General features: G+C 39.6%; 2 protein-coding genes across 2 annotated transcripts; both read left to right on the forward strand.

Moving 5' to 3' along the window:
• Positions 1–1,414: 1,414 nt before the first annotated feature.
• On the forward strand, positions 1,415–8,370 carry LOC139719794 (ADP-dependent glucokinase-like). The gene is made up of 6 exons (XM_071631179.1): positions 1,415–1,609; positions 3,696–3,924; positions 4,664–4,729; positions 5,398–5,629; positions 6,261–6,445; positions 7,571–8,370. Exons 1-6 carry the CDS (start codon positions 1,416–1,418, stop codon positions 8,156–8,158), a joined length of 1,494 nt encoding a protein of 497 aa, XP_071487280.1. The 5' UTR covers position 1,415; the 3' UTR covers positions 8,159–8,370.
• Positions 8,371–14,479: 6,109 nt separating this feature from the next.
• LOC139719795 (metaxin-1-like) lies at positions 14,480–23,390 on the forward strand. Its single transcript, XM_071631180.1, has 7 exons — positions 14,480–14,742; positions 16,762–16,831; positions 17,043–17,212; positions 17,610–17,789; positions 19,767–19,843; positions 21,553–21,710; positions 22,377–23,390. Exons 1-7 carry the CDS (start codon positions 14,665–14,667, stop codon positions 22,592–22,594), a joined length of 951 nt encoding a protein of 316 aa, XP_071487281.1. The 5' UTR covers positions 14,480–14,664; the 3' UTR covers positions 22,595–23,390.
• The last annotated feature ends 1,630 nt before the right edge of the window (positions 23,391–25,020 follow it).

Here is a 25,020-nt window from a genome sequence, read left to right on the forward strand (position 1 = left end):
CTGACAAACCGGCACAAAGTACAGAACAAGGTGATAAGAAATGGATAATTTTCATATATAGCAAAGAATAGATAACAGACAAAATGAGAGAAATAATATATCGCGTCACGGACGATAAAAGGGAGGACACACACACACACACACACACTTACACCGTGCGTGAACCAAAGAAATGTTATCCCTATAAAGTCTCTTTGACATGAACACAATGGAAGAGTGTGAGACGTTGCAAAGTATTATAGGATATTTTTTTTCCAATGATTCACATGTAGGATTTTTTCCCTCTGTGTGTCTTTATCATTTACTAAGTAGCTGGATGAACTCCATTGCTCACGATCGGCGTGAAAATATACTTTTTGGAAATACAAATGTACAAGTAGGCTCCTTACATGGAGTCTCGACCACTGTAACACTTCTGCGAAGTATTTAATTTCAGCATTACGTTGGGCATGCTGGTTTGTTGTTTGATTGCTGATGTTTTGGGGTGGGTTTTTGTTTTTGTTTGTTGTTGCTGTTGTTTATTTTTAAGTGAAATGTTCTTTTTTGGTACCAGTAAACTTGGCCCATCTCTAATGCATCAATATAGTGCCATTTGCTGTCTCTATCACTGGGTATATGTCTACATTTTATTGACAAACATATCACAAATATACCATTCATAACTTGGAAACAGAGTTATCATGCGAAATGTTTCAATTCACATTCTTCAAAGAAATGAGAGGGGAAAATCTTTGAGTCGGTATCGTGGCGTTGGCGGCTCAGTGTGAAATTTTGGCTTTAAGAGCGCCTACACACGATGGAAAACAGCCAAGTCATGTGGCAGACGAGTTTCCAGTGATTGTGAATGACGCGATCGACGAGCGAGGTCTACCTTCATTCCAAATACATTTAAAGAACTACCAGTAGTCGTATTTTCGTTTGCCTGCGCCATGCAAGCGGAAAGGTGACATTCACAGGCAGAGCTAGAGTCAAGTGCAAGTGCAAGTACTGTTTGACGTCCTACCTGTCTTGTTAATCGTTATGACCAATGCCGGATCGAGCGACACGTCTACACGCTGGATTATCATCGTAGCTCCTCTGTTCCGTATCGCCGTGTCGGCCGGGTAGAACATCGACGGAGCGGAGGCTCGATGCTCGAAAGCGCGTTGGAACCGGTGTCTCTCCAGCCTATGATCTATGAACGATCTTCAGGGAAAACAATCAGACACGTATAAACGGGCGTAAATTAATGATAAAGTACTGCAGTATTCTGCGCGGAACCCAGAAGAATATCCGAAAAGGCTACCATAACTGGTAGATGTACTACAAGGTTTACTACCACACGACCACCTCGAAAGTCGTCAATATCGTAACGTTTGCTAGCTGAGATTACATTGCAATACATTCTTCTCCGTTATTCGAAATTGACCTGCAGGATGTTTTCCAACTCAGTTGCGTTTGCCATCGTTCTGATAGCTGCGGCCTTTTACTACTCGCACTTGGAGAAAGCAGAACAAGACAATAATGCTACTGGCACGATCGAGTCCCAAATTGTCAGTTCATGGCGGGCCATTATCAAGGCAGGACGTGAATCACAGTATTTCCAGCTGAAGTCAAAGATTGCAGTTGGGTACGAGTGTATGACTGAGATATATTTAAAAAATAATTGTTTAAATGTTAATGTTGTAATAGCATTCCGTGTTTTTCAGACATTAAATAATTTGTGACAATCAGCTACGTACCGGTACATCAAGTGCCAGTGCTGCAAATTGTTGGGGACAGGATGGGGTTGGGATGGGGGTGCATGGGGTCATCGGGGGGGGGGGGGGGGGGGGGGGAGGAGGAGGATTGGAGGTTTTGGTCAAGGGTTAATGCTCTTCCCCTACCCCCACCAGGCCCCACCCACCACCCCACCCCATAAAGAAAAACTTGAAGCAGAAGTGAAGTCAGATGTAAATATCAATTGTCCTCTTTATTCATCTTGTAGATAGTGCGTATAAGAAAAAAACGCAACAAGATTTGATTTCAAATTTGTGAAGATTGTGTTATCTTTACACCAAAGTGAGTAGCAACATCTTAAAACCACATATCTTCTCTTTCCAATGATATCCTATTCATGAATACACGGTCATGGATGGCTTGAGTAATCATTCTTTTTGGACAATGGGTCAAATTGGACTTGGGACCAAGTTTAGACACTGCAAGAATCAATGCACCTTATTAGAAATTAACAAATGGAATAATGAAATGAATAATAGCAACTTACCATTGTCTTCTTTCGGGTATCTCTTTTTAACATTACATCCCATGCCCCTCAACATGGCCACCATTCCATTCCTCCAGAGATAAGCTCTTTTCTCCATCTCACGCACAGCCCTGCGAATCATTGGGGCTTGGTGGCGTAGAGCTTCAAACTCATCAGTGATTCTTTGTCTCAGAGTTGCAATGTCAGGTGGAGGGGTAATGAACACTTTGCTCTTGAGATAACCCCAAGGAAAAAAGTCACAACAAGTCAGATCTGGAGGTCTTGGTGGCCACTCCACATCATGATACAAGGCAATCACCCAATTTCCAAATACCTCAGCCAATCTGTTTCTTACTGCAACTAGTCGATGGGCTGGTGCGTCATCCTGTGCCCACCATAGGCGTCTGAACACACCCCTTTGTTGCACAGGAAAATTGTCCATTAATTCAGGAATCACATGTTCATTCAAAATTTGTGAGTATCCATTTCCGTTCATGTTGTTTTCAAAGAAAAAGGGCCCTAGTTATGTCTCACCTGTCTGAACATTCCAAAAAGAAAGGAGAATTGAAAAGGATTTATGCTGGTCTTACTAACTGAAACTTGGTCCCAAGTCCAATTTGACCCATTGTCCAAAAAAAAAAAATGATTACTCAGCCATCCATAACCATTTAAGAATGAATAAGATATCATTGGAAAGAGGAGATATGTGGCTTTAAGATGTCGCTACTCACTTTGGTGTAAAGTTAACACAATCTTCACACATTTGAAATTAAATCCTGTTGGGTTTTTGTTTTTTTTTCATACGCACTGTATGATGTTGTTTGTAAATGAAGATAAAGGATATTGTGCTGATGTCGTCGGAGTCGGACACTTGTGTGACTATTCACACCATACGAAGAGAAGGGCTGAACGATGATGTTTGCAGAGTACACACCTTTGTAATTATGTCACTGCACTCAACCTTTTAGAAGATGTTTTCTTTTATCTTTGGTCTCAAATGCAGTTCAAATTACCCACATCAAACCAAGGAGAAGGTGATATTAGCCAGTGAAGATTTCACATGATTAGTACAATTTTAATCAAATTTAGGATCCAAACAGTGCAAAATGACACAGGTTCAGTGCAGTCTCTCAAGCAGGCATATCATCTCAATATTATGGCATCAAATTAGCCACAATAATATCAGTATTCAAGAACTTCCACCAGATTTTTTTAGTTTACAGCTTTCTAGAGAAAAAAAAAAGAAATCTGCATTGTTCCCCTACCAAAGTGTTCCTTGAAGGGGAGGCCTGCCGAAAACTTGAGAAGATGATGGATGGTAATACAAACCTTTTGGTATGTGTCAATGTTTATATATAGAATCAACTGAGAAGCGGAACCTTTGGTATTGCACTGGAAGGATAATCTTAAGAGAGCATGCAGTCGCAAAGGTCATTGTTAAGAATGTTTGAATATCTTTTATAACATACAGGGTCAATGTCAATGCAGACCTGATAGTTCCAGGTACAGACGTGCTGAGAAAAATTGGAATGGCTCCCTCGAACAGTGCAGCTATCCACAGCGTCATCACATCCCTGGAGGATTTTGAGGAGACTTTCTCCTATTCGCTGAAGAATGGTGCTGCAGTGGAGAGGATTTTTGCAGAGAAGCAGGATTTTCTTAAGGTTGTGCAAGCAGCAGATAGTTTGGACCAGAAACAGGTACATGTATTTATGACTGGAAATGCAGAAGAAACCGCAAAGAAACCATGACAGCAAGTGTTAAGTTCTTGTGATGTCTCGTCCTAACTTCTTTTTAAGGCCCAAAAGTTCGTCTCTTAAAGATCACCCCACCACTTTCTATGAATTTAAACACAACTAAATCTTGTTTACAGATTATATGTTACATCGATGTTCAAATTCTGTTGGCATCTTTCACAAGAAGTTACATTTAAATTGAGTGAATAGAGTACTGTAATGTCTTATATAAAATGCACATTTTAGCTTTGTGTGCATGCTTTAGGTAACATAATGATGAACAAAATGGAAATATTTGCTGATGTCATATTTAAACCAACAACATAATTTGCTAATTTGACCAATGATGAAAGTTACAAAAAAGAAAACAAACAAACATACAAACAAAGGAATATAGGCAAGTAGGGATACATAGAAACTGCTTTGCAATATTTGGTATGAGTGGGTAAATGATATAGTGGTCACAGACAGGATAGTGTGAAGGCCAAATAGTCATTTATGCAAACTTGAAATTAAATTCTGAATGACCATATTATTTTTCCATTCATTCAGCTATCTGTCCATGCATTTGGTTGCCATTCATCATTCTTGTGTGACTGTGCAATGTCTGACAAGTGTGTAGCAGATTTTCATTAAAACTTATGTTTTCACAGAGCTCATGTTATTAACTTCGTCAATTCTGTCAATTTTGTCAATTTTGCAGTATTTTGTCGGAGGAAATGCTGCCCTCGCTGCACTGAAAATGGCAACCGATGCACCGCATCTAAAGGTAACTTTGCTTGTTATACATGTACTTTAACCAGGGAATATTCCATGGTTTGGAAATCTCTTACAGTTCACACAATGTGATACTAAATCGAAATGAGCAGCTGTTTTGTTCACCACATTATAACTCACCAACATTGTGTCATTACTAGATATGTGTCAACAGGAAATGCAATTAAAACATGTAAATGCGCTTTGCTAGACTCGCTGGAAAAAATAGTAAATGAGTTGCAATCAAAATCCACCTCAACAGTGGTAAAAAAATTTTGGTGCAGAAAAATGCATGTAAAACCATAATGAGAATGGCAAATTTATGTAGTTATCAGTGTGCTTATCAATCAGTGGACTTAAGAAAATGGTGTAGGTTGTTCCAACATCTGACTTGAAATGAATAGGTGGGTTAGCTATATAAAAAGTCCTAATGCCCTCGGGCCTTTAATATGATACTTTGCTTTTGATTAATTCTTACTGTGCTGTATCTGCCGATTTTCAATTCATGTAAGTGCTTTTATATTGGGCGATTGGCACAGATGTTTCGAAACAAACTTATCAATTGATGGAGATTACCTAATTTTTAATCTCTATTGACAAAAAAAAAAAGGGGAAAAAATTGTGGCCAAGTGTCTGACACTCGATGGGTAAACAGCAGTCATCTCCTTTGCTTTCTTCAAGGTGCTCCTGGTTGGACCATGTGGTCCTCAAGTGAGGGACCTGCTCCCAGACAACATGGTCATACCCAAGAACAGCGCCATGGCAACCGACGAAGTGCACCTCATCATGGAATATCAGCGTGGCGAGCGGTGGGGTGGCTACGAGGCCAAAGTGGCAACGAGATTCATCACTTCCTATGATGTCTCCAACACTGAGATGACCCTACTGGGAGTATTTGCACAGAATGTCAAAGGTGAATGCTTAGCCCATTGAGGATGAGCTCATTTTGTTATTGCATGCATTTCCAGTAGACACTTGCCCAAGTGTACTTTAGGGAATAGTCTTCAACAGGTTAATATACAAAGATATCCAGAGCAAAGCTTGAAAGCCCCATCTAAAAGTAAAAAGAAAAAGAAACTCTAATATTGCTGTGTAACTGCTTCTCTGTCCATTCTACAGACACAGTCAACAATATGCTCTTTTTACTATTGGGTACAAAGTCTTGAACTCGGCTGTTATTATACACCTTCGTTCCCCTTTAACATCACAGCGATCTTTTAATGGTACTGTCATATTGTCACATCTGAGTTGTTTAACCAAATTGTATTGCAAACAATTCTGTGGAAAAATTAGCCAAAGTCCGTTCAAAGCATTGCTAATTTCCTTCATACCAGTGCTGTGGCGCACAAATGGTTAACTTTATGTAAGTTCATTTAGAAAGTATTTTCATCCTTTTTTATATTTACATTTCTGTAAGCTGAACTTGAATAAACATGTACCTGAAAGTGAAGAGAGAGGGTTCATATTCCATTCTACTTTTCTTTCATTTCTCTTCCCTCTCTCTCTCTCTCTCTCTTTCTCTCTTGCTTTGGATCCTGTTGCAGAGTTTTCTCCAGATGCAGTTTTCTTCTCTGGACTTCATCTGTTGGACGGACAACCCGCAGAGACCAAAACGACAAAACTGGCTGCCGTCAATGCCCAGCTGAAACAGCTTCCGGTTGGTCTACCCATTCACCTTGAGCTTGCCAGCATGGCCGACTCCGCCCTCATAGAAGGCATCTACAACGAAGTATGACATTATCATCAAATCAAATTGGATTGGATGAAAATAAAACGAATGGAACTTGATTGTTTTCAGTTTATGGAAATACAGTCAACCATGCTTAAGTCTATTTGGACTGAAGAAATAGCTTCGACTTAAGAGAAAATTCGACTTATGAGTGATTAAAATTAATAGAATATTAAGAGAAGAGGACTTGAAAAGACCTTTGACTACAGTAATTATTTGACTTATGCAGGGTCCACTTAAGCAAGGATGACTATGTGTACACTGGTACAATATATAGGAGCTAAATATAGACTTATTACAAGTTGTATTCAATATTATTTATCAAATGTACTTGGAATTTGTAGTACCTTTTGTTGGATGGAGATAAACTACAATTAAATCAAATTGATGAAAAGTAAACAGTGATTATAACTGGTGAAATGAGTGCAAAATTAGGTGTGTATGGTACAATTGAAATGCATATATTGAGAATTTCAATGAGAAAAGGTCTATTGATATGTAAAGTCACCACTTGCACCACTGTATATCAATAATGTACAACTGAGAAATATGACTCAAGATATATACCAATTTGATGTAATAGTGACATTGAATATTGTTTGAATTGTTTTAACAGTAATTATTAAAGTAAACAAATTCATGTAAGAAGGTACAGAATTATATGACATTTGAAAGAGGTCATGATTCAAATAATGAGTTAGGCTAGTTAAAACTTTACATTCATAAAACTAAGGTGATTTTTTTTTCTGTCAAGAAATGGCTCAAGGTTGATCATTTATAGTGGATCTCTCTGAAACTCAGCTCAAGATCACCAGTGGGAAAAGTCTATTTATAAACTTAGTCACATTTTAGGTGTAAGGCAACGGTGCTGATTGTTTTTCTGAAGTAATGGTCAAAGAAGTGGTTAAGCATTTGCAGCAAGGACACATACACTTTGTGACTTCTAGGCAGTAGCTGCTATGAGAGCAAAATTAGAAATGCTTCAAGATAAGAGAAAGAATGAGTCAAACATTTTCAGAAGTGATGTGAAAATATGTAATTTGTGGGATATCTTGAAAAGTTCTCACCTATGCTGTTCAAAAAAAAAAATGTGTGTGTATTTTTTTAATTCTTTCACCTTGACAGGTTTTATCATCTGTGCACTCCCTTGGTCTCAACGAGCAGGAGCTGAGCTTTGTTTCTGCAGTCAATTCAGGGCCCCACCCTGAGCTGTACATCAGGGAGGGGTACCCAGAGGTTGGAGCAGTGGCCGATGTCCTCTATTGGCTCCTTTCTTCGACCACACAGCCAGTGGTGCCAACACCTGGTGGCAAGAGCAACGCCCCCTCCATGACCCCAAAGTTGAGCCGAGTACACTTTCACAGTCTCTCCTTCCACATCGTGGCAACCCTGAGCGGGACCTGGAACAACAGCGAGGCCGCGGTCGCCGCCGGAGCGAGGATCGCCGGGCGCCAGGCCTGCGATGACGGCAAGATCGTTGACGAAAAGGTGGAGCTGCGGATGCCCAGGCGATTTGCCCTGTCCATCAACGACCCAGCTCTACGGCAGACGATCGCAGAAATTAGTCCTGCCAAGGCTGTCCTCGCCTGGACCAGGGGGAACGTTGAATTCCACCTCAGCCCAGTCCTCGTCTGCAAACGTCCGGTAAAGACAGTTGGCCTTGGAGATGCCATATCCGCAACTGGGTTCCTCTACTCGCAGTACGTATCTTAGTTAGGCAGTAAAATCTCAGTGAAGTGCTCCATGTATCATGCAGGGTTCGAAATTGGCGATGGTCTGCTGGCCATTGGCCACCCAAAATCACGTCGGACTAGCTAAAAATCGTAAAATTCTGAAGTTACTAGTCCGTCTGGCTAGCCAAAATATTGCTTCAGTGTCAAAATTGATTCTAAGTAGTCCGCCTGGATAGTTTAAAAAAAAGTTAAGTGCAACCCCTGCGGACACTTCGTTCGTGCATACCTTGAGATTTTGACAAGGTCAGGGTAAACACAGGGAATCACAGACAGATTGATATGTCTTTCATTGTTGAAAACATGGTTTGGTATGTAACATATTACAACTGTGAACTTGTGTCAGTATAGCGAATATACTGGCACTGAGAGATTTATATTTTTGCTTTATGTCGTATGACAAGCTAACTCTGATGTGCCTGAGCCCTCTTTTTCTCCGTAGAAATACTTAAGTACATGTGGTATTAGAAAAGCAAGGGAAATGTCCGATTGTTAGTACTGAAGTTTGTCTTCCGCTGACGTAAAGATAGAATATATATATATATATTCATATTGTTTATAACTATACATTATACGTGTAAAATGTATGAAAATTCATTAGCTGTAGTGTGCCAGGTTGGTTGCCTGAAAGTTACACATATTAAGACACAATCGCACATGCACAAACGTAGTTTTTACAATTCAGAGCTCTATTTAAACAAAAAATTCAAACTGGATTGGCTGTAGCAACAGTTATTTATCAAACAAAGTGCTGTCTATGCAAAATGGTTATGAAGAGGCATTCTTATAAAGTACTCAACCTCAGGATAAACAAGTGATCAGGGTAGTCTGAGTGAGAAAAAAATACAACAACGACAAAGCAGGCAAGATATTTGTTAGACATATGAGACTTACTTTGCATGGATGTGCAATTTATAATGTTAGTAATATTCAAAATGTAAGAAAGTGATGGAACTCTGCCACATTGCCACAAGAAGCAATGGAAGAAAAAGAAAACAAAAGCCCCCCCCCCCCCATGTCAAGTTAAGAGAATATGCCTAGGTGATACTTGAATTTACAAATCATGGTGACCAGGCTGAAGTTGAGGATAGTTTGTGAACTAATCACATCTTGATGTCCTCTTGCCCCATGTCCATGTCAGTTCGTACCTCATTGTGCAATGCATGCCGCTTTTGCCATGAAGTCAGTATCTCATGGTGAAGTGTAATCTGGCGGCAAAATGGAGTTACTCTAGTGGATGTGTTTCATCCCTATCTGTACTGTAGTATTGTTTCTTTATATTTACATTGGGGCAGTAACTGAGCATTGGTAATGCTCCACCTGTGTACATCACAATTGATGATTGCTGTTGAAATAACGCTATTCAGAGTCTGACATGAGTTCTTGTGTAAAATTATAATTATGAACATTTTTTGAGCTGCCTGTAAATTACTTTTTTTGGCTAATTATATACAAATGTAGTTGATTTGATGGTAATCATTTATCGGTAAAAAAGAAAACAAAAAGAGGAAGTATGTACATGTAATCGGTTAACTTTTGATGGTGAATAAATGTATTCTTTCTTATGCTGAAATGAAGAAATTTGTCCTGAAGGATGTTACTTAACATTTGCATAGTTTTTAAGATATTGATCATCTCTGGGCAGCCCTCACAAGTTGCATTGAATTTTGTCACAATAGCTTTTGGTATCAGCAGTTGGAAATTAGACTAACTAGTCTTAGAATTTCATCGAAAATGTGATATGTATATGACTATTATTATCTTGCATGGTGGTTGTCATTCCAAAGTGAAATGAGCTCCACTCAGACTTTAAACAAGTAACTTTTGTCAACAGAATATATAGGTCCATCTCTTATGCTTTAATTTATTTCATACTTGTAATGTAACCTGGGGTAGTGGGAATAGACATACTTGTGAAAAAGTTACAATTTTACAGTTTGCCTGTCACTAATATTATGGATTTGTTTGTTACATCAGTTAATATAATGTTATTAGATTTGATCATTTCTATTTTTTATTGTCAAAAGTTTTTGTTTGTTTTTTAATGGAAAGTGAACAAGAAAAAAAAAAAATTTTCATCATGGTGTAGTAATTTGTGTTCAAACACTCAAATTTTAGCAAAAAGTTCTCATTGAAGCACTCACTACAGCAACTGTAATTATTGCTGTGTACTGTTACATCCTGGTACTTGCCACTTGAATGATTTGAATGAATCAATGCAACAAAGCTTGCAATGCAGTAAAACTTACAAAGTATGCTTCTCTCTGAAATGGTATGCAGCCATGGGGAGAGAGAGGGAAAAACAGCCCAGTGTCTTTGGTGCGGATCAGCAATTCCTCGTGATCAAAGGAGTAAAACACTTTTGTCATTGTCATTGTAACAAACAAACTGTGTTTGTTGTCTGTTTGCATTTTGTCATGGTCTCTTTTTGTTTATGTTGTCGTTGTTTTTAATCTGTCTGATTAGATCACTCAAGAACCTTCCAGTTTTGTCATTCATTAAGAAAACAAGGAGCTGTTGCCAGGGTCATTAGTCACATCATCATCATGTTGTAGCCATGTCAGTGGTTTTGACAAAGTGTTTGAATAATGTATTCACTGCGTAGAGGTTCAGGGTTATTGTCGGCACAACAGAGTAAACTGTGTTTATAAATGCAAAGTTCATTTTCAAGAGAATGACAATACATGCTGTTAGTCCATCCCAAAATCTTTCCAGAATCACTGTCAGGCATACTTTACTACTCAGAGTGCTTCTGCCAAAAGGATGTTCCCATACATGTTAAACTGGTCTCAGAGTCTCCACAATTTGAATGGCTGATTTCCAGATATGTATATTTACATATTAATGCAATCTCATTAACCCATTGAGAATGGACTGATTTTGCTACAGCACGCATTTACTAGAGACCTCTGCCTGAGTACACTCGGGATTCGTCCTCAACAGGTTAAAAAATGCGTTGTTGCTTGTCCCTTCATGTGTGGGGTAAATTGGAGCCATGTGGTGATAAAATCTTTCCAGTAAAATATCATCTGGAAAGATGTGTGTGTGGGCATGTGGTGATGAATTTCTTCCAATATGATATGTATACATGACTCATGGTTACTAGATACATATTGGGATAAAATGGGTTAATTTTGCCATTTTCAGCATTTCAGTGCACTCATTTTTATAGAAAATATATGATGGGTAGGTATATTTCGTGAATCAGAGGTATTAGAGGCATTCGTTATCTTTGGAAACAGTCTAAAAGAACATTCAGCTGCACCTTATACAATTAAATCACTCCAAAGTCAATTCTAGCATCTAATTGTCATCAATTCACTCAAGAATTACTTTATATGTGGTGGCATGAAGCAAAAGTTTGTTCATGTACAGGAACCTTGCAAATCGTTGAGTGTCACCATACGTTGTTCATGACAGTGTACCAGCATTGATGACAGAGTTCTTGCAGTAAAGGCATGAAATGGTGTGAAAGTACTGTTTTGTAGCTGTTCATCACGAGTGAGAAAGGTGTACATTATGCCAATGTGGCCAAATTGTTTTGCTTGAGCGGTTTACTTGCAATATGTTTGCTCAATATGCTTTTCATTATGTTAATTCATCACAAAGCATCGGCGGGACTATTAAAACCGAGGGAAACAGAGAACATTACAGTAAATGAACAGAAATGTTTGGTGCAAAGTTATTGCATTGCTGCATTTCATGTTTTCACTATTGGAAATAGTTTGTGGCGTGTGACTTTATGTGAGTACTTATGAGTAAATGTAATTCTGTGTGTCATGAATATGTTGTTAGATTGGTATACAGTCATTGAGAGCAAAGCTCTAAAATGACATAAATGATGAAGATACTGAAATATCATACATTAAAATGTGATGTTTGATTGTGTAAAAAAAAAAAAAATGTTATAGAGAAAATCAGTTCAGTGACACTGGGCGGCAAAAAAAAAGAAGCTACTTTTCAAATGTATCGCTTTTATATTGATTTCTGTGATATTATGTGATAAAATATTTCACTATTTCATCAAAGATATCTCACTAGTGGGGTGGCAGCACGAGTGATAAATCCAGCCAGTTATGCAGTATCCATTCTCATTTATATTTTGCTTATATTGTGCTGATTACAGGTTGCCTAATTTTCTTCATGGAGCTCTTGTTTAGCAGATGTATTTTTGTTTTCAGAATTGCACTCTCCAAGTAGGTGGTAAAGTCAGTGTATTGAAAGTGAGGCTTTAGAGGTATACATGGTTTGTAGCACAGTCTTGACACTAATACATCATGCTCATGATGGTCAGTTGACTCATAGTCCACTGAAACCTCACTGGTCCTGTGCAAACTCTAAGGGGCAGTGTAAAATCTGATAGGAAAAGGGTCATGTTGTGCTATACATGTGTGACTGCCATACCCACTTTTCGTTTTTGATGGTATGGTTTTTTTGTATGTATATTATAGCAGTGTAATGGCATTATGAAGTGTGCTAATGCATTTTAGGTGAAGTTAAGAAAAAATCATGTTCAATGCAAAGAGTGGAAAGTCGCCTGCCACCTCTTCCATAACTTTGTTGCACTGAAAGGCACTTCTACCCATTAAGTAACCAATTTACCATTTCACATGCCGATTGACACACAGACAGGCATTATGATATGACCTGTCTCTTCACACAACCTTGCCCCCAATGTTGAGTTGTAGAAACATCTGTTTCCTGATTTTTTTTTTCAGTTTAAATTCTTCGAACTGTAAGCTTCCAGAGCCATATTATTTGTATTTGTTCTCACTTGAGTTTTAGAAACCTATCCCACTGAAACTCAATAAGAGAGAAGACAGCCAGAAAAACACGATTTTAAGAAAATTGGCTTTCCTGAGTGAATACAGTTTGGCAGTGAGGCATATTAGGTCACAATACATATGAGTGTTCAGAACATCAAAGTTGTATCTTTCAAGGAAGCCAAATAAATTTGGAATTTGAAAATATTCATAGTCCTTCAAATTCAGACAACAAGTATGTAAAAATATTAAACTCTTTATTCCTCTATAGATAAAAGTGTAAAATTTCTTAATTCTCAGCCAAATTTATTTTGTATTTTGTTTAACTTTAATTTCTATGGTTTGATCAAAGTATGTCTTTATGTATCACTGTTAATTTGTCAGTGAAGAACCCAAGGCACACTGATTCTGTGCAAAGTCTGTGGAGCTTACTATTTTTCTGCTTCTTAATAGATGATACAATGTATTGGCTTTGGCATCAAAGTGGTGATTTCTATATGTGATGTGAGTATATAATGTACTCTTATGTCATATGTGATGCAACGCTGCACACTGGCACTGGTCTGACGGTCAGGGACCAGTAGAAATCACTGTCAGACCAGTAACTTTTTCAAGAGTGGACCAGTAAGAAATGGAAAAACTGGGTACTTCTGGTGCGACAGACAAGTCAAACTAGTAGAAAAAAAATTGGTTTGTGTGCAGCCCTGTGTGATGTATGGACTGGGCAATAAACTGATATGTCCATCATTCTTGGGTGCGTTATCAAGGTAAATCTTCTTCAAGAACCAACAGGCGTTCACATGATGCACAAAAGTGTGTAACACTAGTGTGTTTAGATGTTCCACTTGTGTGAGGTAAAATCTCAATAAAATGAATTGTCTATCAAAAAATGAGCATTATCTTCTCCTATGTATTGTCATTGCTTCAGTTCACCAGTTGCTTCCTTTCATCCCTGTATTAGCCCGAGTGTGCAATATGAGTATTTTTTGCTGCTGTGATACTAAATGTATGGCCCCAAATGACCCCATAATGGCAGTATAGAGGTAACAAATATGCAGTGTAGCATTTTCAAACTATATACCAGTATAGTTTGCTTTGCAATTGTATCGAAAAATATATTACAGTACAGATATAATACACTGTACAGCTATAGACAGATACTCAGTAGATAGATAAAGAAATAGATAGAATTAGAAAGATAGATATAGATTATATGGAAATACAACTATATACAGATGAGGTAGATTAGAGAGATACAATAATTCACTTCATTTATTCATAAAGATATGCCATATGCATATGTTCAGATCAGAAAGGGGAACGACGATTTAAACGTCCGTGATAGCTGGTAACGACCCCATTGGAAGCTCTGCAATCTGATTTTCAGCATGATTTGGTAGTTAGAGGTACCGTAGAGATATCGGCGCTAGTCTGAGATCAGTCGTGGAAAATATTTCATCATCATTTCGTATTGCCAGGGTGAAATGAATACATGATTGATTCACCAGTCTGTACTTGCTACTGGACTATCCGCTATTTATCGCTTTAGGTCTAAACCAGCGTGTTTAATTATACATTGAGTGTGATTTTTATTTGGAATTGTGTGCAGCAGAAACAGAATCACGTGCGCCCAGTCCGATATATTGAAGTTCGTGTCAGTGATAGTTTCGTATTGACGTTCCCGAGAAATCATCTGAAGTAAGATCTGAAGCAATTGATATGAACAATGGCAATTATGGAATTGGACTGTTGGAGAGGTGACTGGGATCTACCATCTGTTGACCGAGATTGTTTAAAAGTCATGGTAGGTCATGCAGTTGTTGGTTTTTATTATTATTAGATTCTATTTCAAGTCAAGATAGATTGCAGCAGGTCTGAGTGTAGTGACTGCTGTAACTTTGTAACCCCGGGGCGCTCCTGACCTTGGCCTTGTAAATTTTACACAGTCATATTATGATTTGCTGTGGGAGCTTTGCGTTCGGGCTGGTCCCAGTTTATAGTGACTTATCTCTGAGGTATTTGTCAACTGTGCTGTGGGGATGGTCTCTTGACAGCAGTGTATATCAGTCCGGGAAACCCGCTCATGAGGACCGCCCCCGCGTACGAGGATGGTCCCTCCTCATGAGGACCTCCCCCCGCCTCATGAGGCCCCCCGGGGAACGCCTCATGACGCCCCCCATTCACTTCTTATTCATCTCACATCTGACGTATAAATTGTCGCAACTTTGCACGGTGATTTTTTGTTGCACACACATGTCCACTATCCATGATGAAAAGAAGAAAAAATCCTGTCTGTTTTTTTTTTTCAAAAATCGAGTTTTAATCAACCGATGCAGAGCGCCCATCAAAACACGGGCGCCAGCGCACTCGCACAATGCAAGACTGCCGCACCTAGCGGCCTGATCCGACTAAATATTTTCGATGCTTTTTTCTGCGGCTCTCACCTCTCCGCGCACGAATCAGCCTCGTGAAGCTGAAGTCTGACATCTTTTTACACAAATTCGTAACGAGAAAAATTAAATCAGTACTAACCTGATCTTGTCCATATATTCCAAATTACTATTCCACACTAATAGAGTAGGTGGGTAGATGACATACTCCAGTTTGTTAGCAAAATAATCACTTTGTAGGTATGACGAGTTCACTTTCTTCGTCAATTCCGCCCACGATTCCGCCGCCCGCTTACCGTTTGGGCGCTTTCTCTGGAATCATCCCGCGACGCGACGTACGTCGCATCACATCACGCATCCAACACATACCAGTCTGGTATGTGTTGGATGCGTGATGTGATGCGACGTACGTCGCGTCGCGGGATGATTCCAGAAAAAGCGCCCAAACGGCGGAATCGTGGGCGGAATTGACGAATAGAGGTGAGAGCCGCAGAAAAAAGCATCGAAAATATTTAGTCGGATCAGGCCGCTAGGTGCGGCAGTCTTGCATTGGGCGAGTGCGCTGGTGCCCGTGTTTTGATGGGCGCTCTGCATCGGTTGATTAAAACTCGATTTTTGAAAAAAAAAACAGACAGGATTTTTTCTTCTTTTCATCATGGATAGTGGACATGTGTGTGTAACAAAAAATCACCGTGCAAAGTTGCGACAATTTATATGTCAGATGTGAGATGAATAAGAAGTAAATGGGGGGCCTCATGAGGCGTTCCCCGGGGGGCCTCATGAGGCGGGGGGAGGTCCTCATGAGGAGGGACCATCCTCGTACGCGGGGGCGGTCCTCATGAGCGGGTTTCCCGGACTGATATAAAATTTACTTGTACAAGTTTTCAACCATCACCATCATTGCGATTGCCAGTCACCTCTTATTTATTCTATAAAACTTTATCCTGAATTTGGCATCTCACTCAACGTGATACAACTTGCAATCTGAATGCAGAAATGTTGGAGTATTCAAACTTGTATCATTTTTGAGTGCATGAGGATATGAAAGAATGCTGGATTTTCAGTGGAAATCTGTATGCCATGGTATGCTATATTTTGCATCTGTATGGATGTTGGGATCCCCACTGAACAGCCCAGTCGCTGTAAAAACGTACCTCGCCCCCCCCCCCCCCCCCCCCCCCCGCATGGTATTTTGATCCCATGGTGGCAATTCATGACATAAATCAATGGTGCTAGATTTAAAATGGCATATTTAAGCTTGATAGGAGCCATGTTGTGATCCAGTATCAATCTGTATTGCTTCTTAGACGTCCAGACCACTTCACACCACTATCAAGAAAAGTTTTTTTGTTTGTTTTTTTGTTTTTTCTTCTTCTTCTCTCAGTTTACCACTGATGAAATACTTCATCAAAATGTTGTATCTTTTTGTGCAGGCCTACGCCCAGTTTGCAGGAGCTCCGATAAAGATTTACCATGATAGGCCGCTTTGGAGGAATATGACAGGTAACTTGATGAATGTGTACCAGTATTAAGTACTATTGCTCATATTGACCTTTCCTTCCCATACTGAGCCTCATGTGTACAATGCTTTCTACTATCAATTTGTATGATGACATTTTGCTGGATGAATGTTGACTCAAAAGGCTGCTTGTGACCAATTCACAATTATGACTTTCCTCCTTATGTAATCCATTTCTCTCTTCCATCATTCCAGCAAGATACCCAGTCTTCCACAGTGATGGCACAGTGCTGCATTCGGCAGACGATATTGTAGAACACCTGAAACAGCATGGCTTTGATGCTGATGCCGGACTGACAGACCAGCAGCGAGCGGATATTCTGGCATTCTCGTCACTTTTAGAGGAAAAACTGCTGCCAGCATTGGTAAATACCTTAAATATAGTTCCAAATACTGTCGAGACCCAGTGGAACTTGTTATGCCAGTTGGAGGAGCCTCAAGATGTTTAAAAAAAAAAACACATTTCATTAGTCCTTAAACATGTTTGTGCATGGTTTCTGAATCACATAATTTGTGTGTATTTCCCTCAAGTATGTTGATAAAACAGACAAAGTATCATGGTCAAAGAATGGAAATTGAAGTACTGATGTTATAGCGGTAATACCTATGTATGTACATGTATGACAAGTTTTTGATGGGGTTTGAAAGGACATTTTGTGAAAAGTCTCCTATATTTACAACCCATAGCCCTTTGTCATCATCTAACCCATTGTTTATTAGGTGGCCATATTTTAAGTCTCTTTTCTTTATGTGTAAATGCAGCTCCATATGTGGTGGATGGATGCAAGAAATTATATGGAGCTCTCCCGTCCATGGTTCGCCAAGGCTGTCCACTTCCCCTTCAACTACTTTATACCAGGCCAGCTGCAAAGGTCAGCAGAGACTAAGCTAGAGGTCACGAGAGGGGGGCAGCATTTAGAGGATGGAGAGTTAGCAGCAAGGGTGAGTCGAAGGTAGAGCAGTTTCAGCAGGCTGTGACAATGAAGGAAAAATGTCCTTGGAGTCCTTGGCTCTCCCCCAAACTGAGACTGAGAGTGTAGTTACAGTGCCATCAGGATGAATTTGTGAAAGGCTTATTCTCTAATTTGCAAACCTGATTTTCCAGTCTTTTTTTTTTCAATGACGTTCTTTTAATTGGAATGCTTGAGATCTCCAACTCTCATTTAAATGACATGCTTGACCTCTCTGTTGGATACGAAAGTATTTGATATGTTCTGTGTATCAAATAAATCAAAAGACATGGGTTATGATAGTATCTGATTGTGTAGGAGGGTCAGGTGATGAACCATGGTATTGTGTTTATGGAAAACTCATACAACTTCCAGGTGGTGGCTTGAAGTTGTAGGTAAGGGAGTGAAATCTTCGCATTTGCAAGAATTGTTACATACCAGGATTTCTTCAAGAATAAAAGCTGGTATGTTACAGTTGCCTAGGGGTGAGGAAGGTGCACAAAAATGTGGCAAGCTTGAAAATGAATCCATTGGTAAATGATTGTAAATGCAAAATAAAGATAGAGGCAAGGAAAACACTGAGACCATTAAAGGAAACCAAAACCCAAAGAGAAATGTGGATTGAGTGAAAGCAGCAACATTAGTAGAACACATCAGTGAAAGTTTGAGGAAAATCGGACAATCGATGCAAACGTTATGAATTTTTAAAGTTTTGGTGTTGGAACGGCTGGATGAGGAGACTACTAGCACGTGACTTGAGGTTATGGCGTCATGTGTGGACAACAATCAAAGAGATTTTTCTCCTCCTCCCCACCACTAGAGGGCGGACTCTACAATGGAGTCAGTGATTTCATGGGGGCCGCCATTGTTCCACTTAAAAATGGCGGACTTTGCGTACTAAGTATACATTTCTACAGCGCGTATTACGCGAACTTCTGAACTTTTACGCGAGTACGCACTTGATTTTGGCTGCTCCTCGGTTGCTCGTTTGCTAGCGTGTTAGCACGAGGGGTGAGCCTACCGCTTCGTTGCCATCCAGTGCTCCTTGCGCTCACACAACAATAGTACAGGGCGTATGAAGACTCCGCACTCTAGCAGTCACTGCGGAAAATCTCTTTGACAACAATATACCAGTAAAGAAAACAAAGGGAATTCCACAAAAAAAAAAGAAATCATTTTTCATGAATATTACACATTCCATCAACTTGATACTGATTAAGGGTAGCAATTATTTTCCCTGTTTTCTGATAGCGGTTAGTCAAGTACTGTTTCATTATGGTAGAAAAGTGAATTTTTGTGGAATTCCCTTTATATTAGAATTACATTGTGGTCCATACATGACTTCATAACCTCTGGTAGTCTCCTCATCCAGCGGTTTCAACACCAAAACTCTAAAAATTCATAACTTTTGTATTGATTGTCCGATTTTCCTCAAACTTTCACTGATGTTTTCTACTAATGTTGCTGCTTTCACTCAATCCATATTTCTCTTTGGCTTTTGGTTTCCTTAAATGGCAAATTACCCAGAGCTTCGACTCGTCACAGAGAGTTCATGTGCAAAGAGCTCTGCATTAAATCATTTATTGTCAAACAGATTTGCCCTTGTCTGCGTGCTGCAGTCAGGTCTATGTTGTGTTGTTATTGTCATCATATATTTCTTTTTGTGCTTTGAACTAATGTTCTTTTTATGAGTTATACACAGTTACGGGTAAGCTTATGAGCTTTTTATTGCAGAGCTCAACAAATTATAAAGAAACAAAACGTGACAGCTTCTCATGTTCCCACTCTGACATCCTTTGTCCCCTTGTTACTTTGTGGCAATCTGATACACAGTGAAAGGCAGTGTCTACAATGTGTGGGAAGAGAACACACATTGATCACTTGATGCTTTGTGTTTGTTTTCTTCTGTTTGTGTTGTGATTAGTTTGTTCATTTGTTCGTTTGTTTGTCTTTTGTTTTTCTATCGCAGGTTACCAAAGATGCCAAATTCTGCCTGAATCTATTATCAGAGAGACTTGGAAATGGGGAATTCTTCTTTGGTGAGAGGTAAGACTGTTATCTGAGTAGTTCTATATTCTAAGGTCTCTCATCTTATTTTCCTTTATCACGGGGGCGTAGCAAATGAGATATCTACCATGTTTAGTCCATCTTTAAGTCTGTTTGGGCAAAGACATAAGTCAAACAGATTGACAGACCTTATCTTGATTCAGCTAAGGTAAATAAATGCAGACTCTCACCTCCTCCTTTTTTATGCCTCCGCCACAAAGTGTCGCTGGAGGCATTGTGTTTTCGGGTTGTCCGTCCTTCCATCCATCCTTCTGTCCTCCTTCCGTCCGTCCTTCCGTCTGTCCTTCCGTCCGTAATCAATTTTGTGGACAGCATAACTAAAAAAACGTTTGAGGTATTCTTATGAAACTTGGCATGTATATGTATGAGTGGGCGAAGTTGTGCCTATCAACTCTTGGGTGCGTATGCTAAAGGTCAAAGGTCAAGGTCAAATGCTCAAAATGTCACTATTTCCCCCATATCTGTGCAATGCCTGAAGGCATTTTCTTGAAACTTAGTGTATACATATACTACCAAATAAAAATTCTCCAGAGAGAGTTTCAGTTCATGAGGTCAAAGTTCAAAAGGTCAAAGGTCAGATGAAAATGTTAAAATTTCACCTTTTTCTCCATATCTTGCAAATAGTTTGAGGTTTCTTCATGGAACTTGGTACATATGCATATACTGACTGGTAGGAATTTTCATGGGAATTTAGGGGTCAACGGTCAGGAGGTCAAAGGTCAAGGTCAACTCCTCAAAATTTTGCTTTTTCCCTCATATCTATGCAATGCCTGCAGGATTTTTCTTGACACTTAGTGTATATGTATGTACAACTGTATTACCCAATAGAGATTTTTTTTGGAAGATTCTTGCCAAAAGGTCAGAGGTCAAGTGAAAGTGCCGAATTTCACTTCTTCGTTATATAAAGGGGTCAAAAGTCAAGGAAAAGTCCTAAAATCCCCAAATACCTGCACTCTTATACAATATAGCCGTTCATCTAATCAAACCTAGTTCAAGGAAAGTGAACATTCAACACATTAGTGACAAACCTGTCATTTTGATATTTTGCCAATTATGTGAAACTGTCATAACACATTGTCAAGAAATTGTACCACACTTTTTAGACCTATAAGGAGAACCATGCATTATGGCGGAGGCATACCAGTCGCCGTAGCGACATTTCTAGTTCCCTTTATCATTAACTTGACACCAGTTTCTGTTTGTATGGCTCTGGTTACGCCTGTAGATTTTCTTCTTTTCATGTTTACAAGTCAGAGATTCTGCTTCACTTTGTTATGGTCTGCACAACACTGATACACATGCAGTGCAGTTGCTCTGCAACTTCTGACAGTCAACAGGAGGTATTAAACCAGGTAAAATGTAGCACTAAAGAAAATAATGATGATAAACTCAAGCCCAAAGATGAGAAGACAATGCAGTGTGCTTACATAATGATTATGTACTTTGGATGACAAAGCATTTTTAGATGATGGATGAAAAATTCTCCTGAGGATGCATCAATTTCTGTGGTGTAATCTTGCGGCCGTCTCTATTTCTCATTTCTTGTTTTTGTGGTGTATTCTCTTGATTGTTGCAGACATTAGAAATTACTAAGAGTCAAAGGTAATATATCAGTTTTTAGCAGTGTGAAGAATATGATGACAAAGGAAAGATGTTTAGGTGATATCACTGCTTCATTTTATGCTCAGTCCAACATCAATGGATGCCCTGGTGTTCAGCTACCTGGCCCCTCTCATCAAGGTCCCGTTTCCTAGCAACAGCCTCCAGATTCACTGCAAGGCGTGCGAGAACCTGGCCAAATTTTGTAGCCGCATCCTCCAGCGCTACTTTCCGCCTGATCCAGAAGGTAGGTGGTGGTGTAGATGGGACATAAATGTTTCCAAACTCTGTAGAAAGTCGACATTGTTGCTGACATAGTTTTGATTTGTTATCACACATGTGTAGATGGCAAATAATGTCAATTTGTATTTTCCATGCAGTTTTCTTTTGATTTTTGACCTGCAGTTTTGATTTCATATATGTACACAGTAAGCAGAATGTCAAAATTATCCCATTGTTGAGAAGAATACTTTAATGAATCTCAGCTGGAGGCATATATGATCATTCTTGGGATAGAATGTTCCTTGTTCTTCATGGTAGAGAAAGTCCATTCTTCAATCAATATCTTTAAAAAAAAAATCATTTATCTTATTTTGTCTATTTGAAAATGAAGTAAATTCAACAATCTAAAAACAACCTAAAGGGATATTTTTCACCAATAAGGAGATAGATAATGTGGGAATATACATTTATCTATGTACAAGTTTTCTCTGCATCCTGTAAGTTTAGTCTCTGTTTATCCATGGTTGTTTGATTATGTTTTGCTGGAATATGGAATATTCTAAAATAGAGTCCCCTCAGAAATTTGTAAAATGATTGAAAAAAAAAAAGAAAATGAAAGAGAGATTAACTGATGAAATGAGGCCAGCTGTGGTGTCGTGGTCATGTTCTCTTGTCTTGTCATCTCACGTAGCCCCACCAAAGAATTCAACAGCACCGCCTTCAGGGCCAGATGCCTTCGACGAGCCATACAAGCGGAGAAATCAGGTCCTCTCAGTGCTGTTTGCCACAGCCGCTATGGTTGCCTATGCCCTGCTCAGCGGGATGATTCGGTTCGAAGTGGTGCACGAAGACGACTTCGATGAGGACGGAATGGTGGATGAAGAGGACGACTACCAGGCCCAAGAGTAGCATCATTTTTTTCCCCAAATATACCTCAGTTTCTTCTGTTTAATTTGCCTATTAAGGTTGGTTTGTTTTGTTTTGTTTTTGGTTTTTTTTGTCATGCTTTTAAGTACCTAGAATCTATAGGGAAATTTGATCGTACCTGATTTTCTGAGATACTTGAATCAACTGTTTCTTGTGGCCATTTCCAACAATGACAAAAAGCAAGCAAAAGACACCAACACTTGTGATTATCACTCTCATGTTATTTAGCCTACGATGCCGAGCCGGGTTAGTGTCTGGTATCAAATATGACTTTGGTTGTATGTGGAATTTGTGTGAAATAATTATTTGCTTTACCAAACTGGGCATTTTTCTGTAAAACTGGACATTCATAGGCAAGTAAATGAAAGTAGCGACAATTCCTCATGATGTGCATTTCTATTTAGTAGGAATGTCTCCATTTACATATTTTGGTACACCAGTGGTGTTCATCTGTATGTGGACAGATAGTGACAGTGAATATTGTGGTTCATTTGTCATGTGTAGATGATGACAAAGGACCACTAAATATGGCAACCATGTGAATTCTTGTATCTTCCAGTTATGTTACCTTACGTTACCTTTGTGACCAGGTGAACTCCTACAGCTGCCAGTCATGCAGCCTTTTTTAGCTCACCTGAGCCAAGGCAAGTGAGCTATTGCGATCACTCTTCGTCCGGCGTCCGGCATCCGTCGTGCGTCGTCCATCGTGCGTAAACTTTTACATTTTCATCTTCTTCTTGAGAACCCCTTGACCGATTTTCACCAAACTTGGCAGGTAGCATCCCTAGGAAAATAGGATCTCAATTTGTTCAAGTGGGCACCATACCCCACCTTGGGGGGCCCCCAGAGGGGCCCAAACCCCCCAGAATTAAGGAATCTTAAAAAAATCTTCTTCTCTAGAACCAGAAGTGATAGAGCTAAGTTAATACTATGAATTAGTACATTGATGACTGTAGTTTCAAGTTTGTTCATGGTGGAATCAGGGGAGGGGGGGTGGGGAGGGGTCCTATGGGGGCCCAAATTGTACATTTTCATCTTTTTCTTGAAAGTGCCATTATGAATTTTCACCAAAGTTGGCAGGTAGCATCCCTAGGGGGAAAGAATCTCATTCCCATCAAACGGGCACCATGCCCCACCCTGGGGGGCCCCCAGGGGGCTTAAATTTGGACCGAAATTGTAAATTTTCATCTTTTTCTTGAAAACCCTATCACTAATTTTCACCAAACTTGGCAAGTAGCATCCCTAGGGGGATGCAATCTCAATTCCATCAAATGGGCACCATACCCCACCTGGGGGGCCCCAGGGGTCCCCCCCCCCTCCTGTAAGGAATCTTTACAGATTTTCTCTAGAAGTAGAAGTGATTGAGCTAAGTTAATACAAGGAGTCAGCATATTGATGACTGTTCTTACAAGTTTGTTCATGGGAGAATCAGGGGTGCCCTCCCCCCCCCCCCCCCCCCCCCCCCCTTGGGACCCAAGGAAGCGGGATGGGATGAGGGGGGGGGTCCAAATGCGGGCCTAAATTTTCATCTTCTTTCTGAAAACAACATAATGGATTTTCACCCAACTTGTCAAGTAGCATTCCCATAGGGATAAGATCTCAAAGTGTTTGAATGGGCACCATGCTTTCTTTGGGGGCCCCAGGGGGTCCACACCTCCTAAATTAATGAATATTCAATAATATTTTTCTCTAGTTCTAATCAAAAGTGATAGGGCTTTAAGTCATTTTCCCAAGCTGCATAATCCAACATTCTATAAAGTACAGTGTACTTGGCAGGTATTTTTACCAGTGTGATGGAATATGTAAATGGACACCATGCCCCCATTCTCAAAGCTACCCCCACCATAAGTTTCCAATGTTCTCAGGTAAGAGTCTGCAAGAATGCATGGAAGGTGAACTTGCGATACTTAGGTGAGCACGTGACCCCCAGGTCTCTTGTTTTGCTTTTTTTTTGTAACTCATTTACAAAAATGGCAGTGGCAGCTCAACATCATTCTGTTCTTACTACCTTTGCATATTCCATGTGGGTGATACATGACGCCTGTTCACAGCCAGCAGAGGCTACTTTCAAAGTGCAAACTCGGTTCGACGAAATGTTATTTATGCATTTTTGTGCAGCCAATTTGCCAGATGATATATCATGGCTTGTGTGTAAAGGAATTGTATTATTTATGTGCCGAAAGCTAGACATGAAAGATGCAGTCGTATGCTCAGACTGATACGTATGATAATGAACCACTTATGCCAACATGCCAGCAAGGCCAGTACATAGTAGCATTATATCTATTAAACTCCTGGCAATTATACTAATGATTGTCGTTGCCGTAATGGTCCAATGGCGTAAATGACATAAAGGTACAGTGAAAATGATGTTGATGAAAAGGTATGTACTTTCAATGACACCTGCT

Source organism: Diadema antillarum, unplaced genomic scaffold (genome assembly GCF_040938485.1).
Source record: "Diadema antillarum isolate AM-2024a unplaced genomic scaffold, OU_Dant_1.0 scf00000115, whole genome shotgun sequence".
Taxonomy (NCBI): Eukaryota; Metazoa; Echinodermata; class Echinoidea; order Diadematoida; family Diadematidae; genus Diadema; species Diadema antillarum.